The sequence below is a fragment of the Salmo trutta genome, chromosome 14, assembly GCF_901001165.1.
Source record: "Salmo trutta chromosome 14, fSalTru1.1, whole genome shotgun sequence".
NCBI classification, from domain to species: domain Eukaryota; kingdom Metazoa; phylum Chordata; class Actinopteri; order Salmoniformes; family Salmonidae; genus Salmo; species Salmo trutta.
Genome location: NC_042970.1, coordinates 36,782,897 through 36,791,656, shown reverse-complemented (window position 1 = coordinate 36,791,656; position 8,760 = coordinate 36,782,897). Strand labels below are relative to the sequence as shown.

General features: G+C 47.0%; 1 protein-coding gene across 1 annotated transcript; it reads right to left on the bottom strand.

The window, feature by feature from the left end:
* Positions 1–448: 448 nt before the first annotated feature.
* mmp19 (matrix metallopeptidase 19) lies at positions 449–5,433 on the bottom strand. Its single transcript, XM_029775604.1, has 9 exons — positions 4,743–5,433; positions 4,318–4,406; positions 3,871–4,001; positions 3,519–3,731; positions 2,913–3,158; positions 2,642–2,761; positions 2,219–2,383; positions 1,889–2,016; positions 449–1,654 (listed from the first exon to the last, which is right to left on the bottom strand). Exons 1-9 carry the CDS (start codon positions 4,836–4,838, stop codon positions 1,424–1,426), a joined length of 1,419 nt encoding a protein of 472 aa, XP_029631464.1. The 5' UTR covers positions 4,839–5,433; the 3' UTR covers positions 449–1,423.
* Between the last annotated feature and the right edge of the window lie 3,327 nt (positions 5,434–8,760).

Sequence of the window (8,760 nt, the reverse complement as noted above, 5' to 3'; positions counted from 1 at the left end):
TGCCCTCAGAACAGCCTCAATTCGTCGGGGCATGGACTCAACAAGGTGTCAAGTGTTCCACAGGGATGCTGGCCCATGTTGACTCCCAATGCTTCCCACAGTTGTGTCAAGTTGGCTGAATGTCCTTTGGGTGGTGGACCATTCTTGATACACACGGGAAATCCAGAAGCGTTGCAGTTCTTGACACAAACCGGTGCGCCTGACACCTACTACCGTACCCCTTCTAAAGGTACTTAAATAATTTGTCTTGCCCATTCACCCTCTGAATGGCACACATACACAATCCATGTCTCATTTGTCTCAAGGCTTAAAAATCCTTCTTTTAGCTGTCTGGCATTTAACAAGCGACATCAAGGGATCATAGCTTTCACCTGGTCAGTCTATGTCATGGAAAGAGCAGGTGTTCCTAATGTTTTTTATACTCCGTGTACATCATAAAGGAAACAAGGACTGTTGAAATGGTTTTATTGTTGAATGTCATTACTCATTTGTACAACTACATCTTGGATGAATTAACAGCAACAACAAAAAATCACTGCACACATATATAAACATTTCCAAATGGTACACACTATGAAATGTGAATTCCCTTTAGCTTGTAGGAGTCACATGACTATAAAAACATCAATAAACATGAGGTTCAACAGAAACATCAGTACACAATTATAAGCCAGTTATAAAATGTAGACATCATGATGTGAAAGCTGGTGTTGACCTTGGAAGTCTGACGCAACACCAATGATATTCGGCTTCCCTTTATGTGGGAAGTGATAAAATATCCATACTCTAGCCCTAGAAACGCATAACATGGCGACAAGAAACTCACAAATACTTTTTCAGACCCGTCCACAAGCCAAACGTCAAAAGAAAACAAGAAGTTTCAAAGTGCTGGGTGAACACCATTGAAATCAGTACACATACTGAAAAGAGGGCAAACAACAACTGAATAACTCCATCCACATCTGTTGTGAGGGATAGGAAGGGCCCCCCTGGAAGGCCCCCAGAGAGCATAACAAACAGCCTCTCCACACACTCCCTCAGAACTTAGTCTAACACGTTTGGGCTGAGGTCCTGTCTGTGTTACATGGAAACAGAGAACTAGTAGGCCATAACGATGACACTCAACACTCAACCTTATATAAGCACGTAGTCTTACTTCAAATGGCTTTGCCACTACTTACGTTAATAAAGATTCTATCTCACGTTTCGAAGAATTCGTTTGACATAACGTTTCAGTTTAATGTACCTTGACTGATAACATGTACTGGTACATGGAAATATGTTATTATATTGGTTTCACAATGTGAACACAATGTGAACACAGAGCGGTTGTTGTGTGGTTCCCTGAACGGTTAATTGTGAACACATCTCACCAGGAGCGTATTGAGGTTTATGGTGTCTGCTGCCCTCTAGTGTCTAGCTCCTAGCAGCGCATCCAGCGTTCACTCATGCTGAGCGGGTAGCCTTTGTCTACACTCAGTAGACTGTTCACACGCCAGTACTTGTCTCCCTTGAAGAAGAAGATGTTTCCGTTGGTCCAGGTAAAGGCAGCATCAGGGTTGGAGGGCACCCCAGTGAACAGATTAGAGAGGGGTTTGGGGTACACATTGAGGTTACTGTGGCGCAGCTCATCCCACTGCCAGTACCCTGTACCCTGAGGAGAGGGACAACAGAGGGCAAAGATGATAAGTACAAAGAGTTTTTCATGCTGGGTATTTGGCATATTCATCAGATTCAAGTGGGAAAAATGCTACTGCTTCAATTTCTGTTGTCATTAATCTACTATAACAACTTACTGAATCCATAATGCTCAGTTGTCATTTGTAACAATTTTGAGTTTACTGGTTAAAAAGTATTGATTTAATTGTGCTGTCTTATGTTCGGCTACCTTGAAAAAGACTAGCTTCTTATTCTTCTCTAAGTACAAAGCGGCATCAATATTAGGTGGGAGGCGTTTGAGCTCTTTGGGGTACCCGTAGTCCAGGAGAAAACTGGTGTATCTCCACACTTTATCACCTGTGGTCAGAAACAGTTTTGGTGAGTAGGCTGAAATGAGGAGAGATTAACATTCACACATTCTGGGCCTGATCACTGTCAATCAATCACTTGTCAAGTATTACACAGTTCATACGATCAGTCTATCTTTAAAATCGTCTCACTTTACCTCATTTGTTTGTCAAAAACACAACACATTTTAAAGTTAGAGAAAATATTACACCTTTAAAAAAGTACGTCTTGTTTGTTCTCTGAGAGTAAACGGCTGCGTTCAGGTTCCCAGGTAGTCCCGTCCACAGCCGGTTGATCTTCATGGGTGCATTGTGTCCCATGTCAGACACCGTCCACACATAATCACCACTGAAGGCAAATGTCTTCCTCCATGGACCTAATATGGAGGAGCATGAAATAGAACACTGAATCTCAACCTGTCAAATTCCATTGTAGTCTCAATTCCATTGCAGAGAGAAAAAATGTGCTTAGTTAAACCTATCAAGAGTAAAAAATATTGCTACAATCTTGAATAGTGTAAGGCTAAAATTTGTGAGGTAGAAATAACAGCTTCCAAGGGAGATATGTGCACTACAGTGAGCGTCACCACTTTTGACTGTATATCACTGGTCAGTATTGTGTGCAGACAGCTTACCCAGCATGATGGCATCCAGCTTGGCAGTGCAGGGGTCTGGGATGTCTCCCTCAGCACCAGAGGGGCTGTATGTGGGGAGTGCCACCGTGGGCTCAATTGTAACACTTGTATCACGTTTACCTAAAACAGATTATTGGACAAAGGGTTTGAGGGAGGATAAAGAGCATTAACGGTGATGTGTAATATATAGCTTTCTGATAAGGGTGTATTGTGTTTTGCAAGTGAAAAAGTCCAAAAACGTTGGTACCAGACCTACCCGGGCTCTACTCACCATATATAGCCTGGATGCCTTTCACGTCATCGAAATGCAGACGGAAGTTGTTACGGTAACCGGTGTAGAGAGGGGCCATGAGAGCACTTCTGTACTGGGAGTGGCCCAAGCCCAAGGCGTGGCCTATCTCATGGGCAGCGATGATACGCAGGTTAATGCCATAGAACTTGCCCTCTGTCCAAAACTCATCCTCGTCAAAATGAACAATGCCTGACTCTGGGGGTTCAGCATGGGCCAGCACGTGACCTACGAAATAAATGTTTAAAAAATATATTTTGTATTATTCTATATTTCAATGGCAATTAATAAGTATCAGCAGTGAAACCTGGGGTACTTAACTACTGTATGTTTGTGTGTGTGTGCGTGTGTTAGGCCGAGATTCAATCCGATTGCGCTTGTAGACAACCCAGCTTTTAAAGGCAACAATGTGACCGCGTTCGTGGAGATTTCATTTAAGGTAAACACTGCAGATCTCAGCTCAATTAGAATTCACCTTTAAAATGTCAAGTATGCTATAATGTGGATCTAGTGAAGATCAGCATTCATCCCGGTCCTAAAACTACAGTAACTCCAACCCAACTGTATCCGACCCATAGGCACACTCACCCCGTCCATCAAAAGGCACGGCACAAGTGGCATCTTTTGCATGGAATGAGATCCTGATGTCGGCTCGTCCATACTCAACCTCGCGGAAGCTCAGGGGAGCCACGTCGCTCCAGTACTTAAAGGCAGAGCGGATCGCCCTCTTTGTCTCACTCTTTGGCATGTCTGGAGTGTAGTTGTAGATTCGCCAGGTCAGGTTTCTTTTGCGCCAGTAACCTAAAGAAGAAAAAACATGCATTTACCATAAACACAGGTCTAGACGAGAAACCACATTGTGTAGGTAAAGATTATTCTTATTAAGTTTTATGTCCCAACCCACCATCTGGGAAACACTGGTTCATCCCACCACACTCACCCAGCAGTCTGTATTTTAGGGTTTTCTGGTTGAAGGTGTCCTCTATGCCACAGCGAGGCTGTCTCATCATCTCTAGGGTGGCCTTGTCAATCACTCCATTGACAGGCAGGCCTGTCACTCTCTGGAAGACCCTGAGGAAAGGAAGGACTGAAATCTCCAATAGCAGATGCAGCATGTGCATACTGTAAATGTAAGGCAAGGAAACATTTCCTGCCAATGGGAAATGTTATGCTAAAGAACTGCATTGACTGTAGTGCATGTGTCAATGTGACTTGCAAAAAGCTATAGAATAGAGCCGTGTTTGGATCTGTATTCACAAAGGGACATTTAGAGTCAGTATGTTCAGATGTTTTGCTTGTTCAGGTTTGTTGGGGAAGAGGAATCACATGTACATTGTTGTCGTTGTGTTCATAGACTGTAGGTTGTGTTGCTGAGGATCTACTTTACCTGAGGGCCTCAATGATATTGTCTGTCTGGATGCCCATGTTCTGAGGATCCAGCGGAGTGTGCAGATAGCCATACTTCTTCAGGTATGCCTGGTAACACAATAACCACAGTGGGGATACAAGGGTTACTTTAGAAGTTTCAAAGTGATCCTATTCACCTCTTACATTGTGCAGGACAACAGACACACGAGAAACAATGCTGGTTAAGTCGCAGACAACCAGAAAGACTGTGAAAGCCATATGATAGGGTACACATATGTCCCTTTTCATCACCTATGCCTATATGGATGGTCCAGTTCATAGGCGTTTCTGATGAAGTTGGTATTATGAGTGTGAACATCCACAATAATGCTGAGTATTCAGAAGTTGCAATGTAATTCAAAGAATGAAGATAGATAATACTTCAAAAAGTTGGAAAATTCCTACCGTTGCTTCAGTCGCCTCCATCCTTCTGTCCATCACTCCGGTCATTACGCACAGCACTAGCACCATGAGCACCGTCAGCTGCAGAAGGAAACCCATTTCGCAAAACTTCTATGCAGGAAAAACTGCTGTAACCGTTACGAAAATCAAGCAAATATGAGGTCCGTAACACACTTTGCAGGACGCTCTTGTCTTAATTACTTATAAAAAAATATATACTTATTAAACATTATTTAGGGAAAAAATGTTTTTGTCGTTCATCGTTATCTGTTACTTTCCCAAAACTTTACTCTACTGGTTTTCTTCCGTGTGTTCTGGAGGCTTATAACTCAAGCGCGGAGTGAGTCAGCCCTGACCCACTGTGATGATCCATCTCTGAGGAATGAGCCTGGAGCAACGGCGAAATGGTTTCACTTCGAAACAGTCAAATTCAGTGGTCGACCATTTCCCGAAGCTCTCCAACACCCACACACCACGTGCCTCCTCTGTCTCATGAATAACACATATTGGAGACTTCAGCCTTTTGGGCTATTTCTCACGGTAACTACGCGCTTCAAACGTCAATGCACGAGAGAAAATCGCAACGTTGCACATGGATTCCTGACACAGTCAGTGCTACCCGGAATCATTGGGATGTACCTAGCGACAACCCCAATCTTAACCCCCTACTCTTACCCTAACCCTTGCCTTAGCCATTTTAAATGTCTACTTAAATGGGGTAGGGAAATCGCAAGGGTTCCTGTTAGCACTGGACCTTTTTCCCAACAGTGCTCACAAATAGGCACATTTTACCACGTCATTGGCATAGAAGTTGTAACACTGCACAATTGGTCGCTAAGCAAAGCTTTTCCATAATACAGTTTCCCAAGCCCAACCAACTGTGTCAGCCAGGTGACAGTGTGTGGTGGTTAAAATATAACCTTGCAGTATGTGATGATGATGGCTTAGGCCTATCAAGCACATTCCAAGACTTTGAATATACAATAATGAACAGGGTGAATTCGGGAACGAGTGGGACATTATATAAACTGTGACAGCTTAATCCTGACGTGTTTATTTATTGGTCTGACAAGAGAACATCTAACCTATTATTACCCTTGCAGAGAAACCACATTATCAAAATCCCATCACTTTATTGGTGTGACATCATAGAGGAGGGCAGAGCAAGCTTCATCATAGAGGGGGGCAAAGCAAGCTTCAAACAGGAAACTCACCCCGCAAAGCACACAGTAAGATCAGTGAAATTTTTTCTGTTTTGATGTAAAGGTTACAAAAATGTCAGAAATAATGCACTGTGCCAAATTGTGATGTAATATTATGTTTAAAGGTGCTACAAATATAATTTCTCCACTATGTGGAAGCTAGGTGAATTGCAACAGCAATAGGCTACATTCAAAACAAATACACTTGAGCCTTTTACTTTCAGTTTTGGTCCACCAGCTTCAAGTAGCTGTAAGAACTATATTTTTTGTTACTAAAAATATATTTCACAGTGATTTAGATCGTACAATGATTCCCTACACACTATTCAGTGATTGTTTTCTAACATAAAATGAAATTGATCGAACAGTGTAGAATTTTAGCAACAGGAAATGAAAGAGCGATTTCTACATCCCTGGTTTCCACTAAATAATACAGCCAAATAGCTTTCCTATTTTGACAAAAGAAGCCGGCCCAGTGGGACAAATTAATAGACGAAAATCACAGCCAATCACAACACTGGCGGGTAAGTAATACACAACACTGGCGGGTAAGTAATACCGACGCCGGCCTTGGGGACGACCCGGAGGGCGAGGCACCGGTCGATCCGGACGGAGGCGGTGGAATTCCTGCAGCAGGGCTGGATCTAGAATGTCCCCCACCGGGACCCAGCACCTCTCCTCCGGGCCGTACCCCTCCCAGTCCATGAGGTACTGCAGGCCCCCTACCCGACGTCGGGAGTCCAGGATGGCCCGGACTGTGTACGCCGGGGCCCCCCCGATGTCCAGGGGGGGCGGAGGGACCTCCCACACCTCAGCATCCTGCAGCGGACCAGCTACCACCGGCCTGAGGAGAGACACATGAAACGAGGGGTTAATACGGTAATATGAAGGAAGTTGTAACCTATAACACACCTCGTTTATTCTCCTCAGGACTTTGAACGGCCCCACAAATCGCGGCCCCAGCTTCCGGCAGGGCAGGCGGAGGGGCAGGTTCCGGGTCGAGAGCCAGACTCTGTCCCCCGGTTTAAACACGGGGGCCTCACTGCGGCAGCGGTCAGCGCTCTCCTTGTGCCGTCCTCCCGCCCGCTTCAGACACTCCTGGACAGCACGGTCCATGGCACCAGGACCGGCTGATACCCTAACACAACCTGGAAAGGTGACAGGTTAGTAGAGGAATGGCGCAGAGAGTTCTGGGCCATCTCGGCCCATGGCACGAACCTCGCCCACTCCCCTGGCCGGTCCTGGCAATATGACCACAGAAACCTGCCCACATCCTGGTTAATGCGTTCTACCTGCCCATTACTCTCGGGGTGAAAACCCGAGGTCAGGCTGACCGAGACCCCCAGCCTCTCCATAAACGACCTCCACACCCTGGACGTGAACTGGGGACCCCGATCAGATACGATGTCCTCGGGCACCCCACAGTGCCGGAAGACTTGTGTAAATAGGGCCTCCGCGGTCTGTAGGGCCGTAGGAAGACCGGGCAAAGGGAGCAGACGGCAGGACTTCGAGAACCGATCCACAACGACCAGGATTGTGGTGTTCCCCTGAGACGGCGGGAGATCCGTGAGGAAATCCACCGAGAGGTGAGACCAAAGTCGCTGTGAAACGGGGAGGGGCTGAAGTTTCCCTTGAGGCAGGTGTCTAGGAGCCTTACACTGGGCGCACACCGAACAGGAAGAGACATAGTGTCTAACATCCTTAACCAAGGTGGGCCACCAGTACTTTCCTTTCAGGCCCCGCACTGTCCGTTCCACCCCAGGATGACCCGAGGAGGGTAGAGTGTGGGACCATCGGATCAGGCGATCACGAACACCAAGCGGAACGTACTTCAGACCCGCGGGACATTGAGGTGGAGTGGGTTCTGACTGACCCGCCCACTCGATGTCCGCATCCACCTCCCATACCACCGGTGCCACCAGACAGGAGGCGGGGAGTATGGGAGTAGGATCAATGGTCCGCTCCTCGGTGTCGTAGAGACGCGACAGTGCGTCAGCCTTCCGGTTCCGGGAACCTGGAATCAATGAGAGGGTAAACTGAAACCTTGTAAAGAACATGGCCCACCTGGCCTGACGAGGGTTAAGTCTCCTCGCTGCCCGGATGTACTCCAGGTTACGGTGGTCAGTCCAGATGAGAAAAGGGTGTCGTGCACCCTCAAGCCAATGTCTCCACACCGTCAAAGCCTTGACCACGGCTAACAACTCCCTGTCCTCCACATCATAGTTGCGCTCCGCCGGGCTCAGCTTCTTAGAAAAGAATGCGCAGGGGCGGAGCTTCGGAGGAGCGCCCGAACGCTGCGACAGCACTGCTCCTACCCCAGCCTCGGACGCGTCCACCTCCACTATGAATGGCAAAGAAGGGTCCGGATGCACCAGCACCGGAGCGTCGGTAAACAGAGCCTTCAGACGATGGAAGGCTCTGTCCGCCTCTGCCGACCACCACAGCTGCACCGGACCCCCTTCATCAGTGAGGTAATGGGAGCCGCCACCTGGCCAAAACCCCGGATAAACCTCCGGTAATAATTAGCAAACCCCATGAACCGCTGCACCTCCTTCACCATGTTTGGGGTCGGCCAATTACGCACAGCCGTAACGTGGTCACATTCCATCACCACCCCATTGGTGGAAATGCGATATCCCAGAAAAGAGATGGCTCGTTTGGAGAACTCGCATTTCTCAGCCTTGACGTATAGGTTATTCTCCAGCAGCCGCCCAAGCACTTTACGCACCAGAGCCACATGCGCGGCGTGTGTGGCGGAGTATATCAAAATGTCATCGATGTACACCACCACACCCTGGCCGAGCATGTCTCTTAGAACC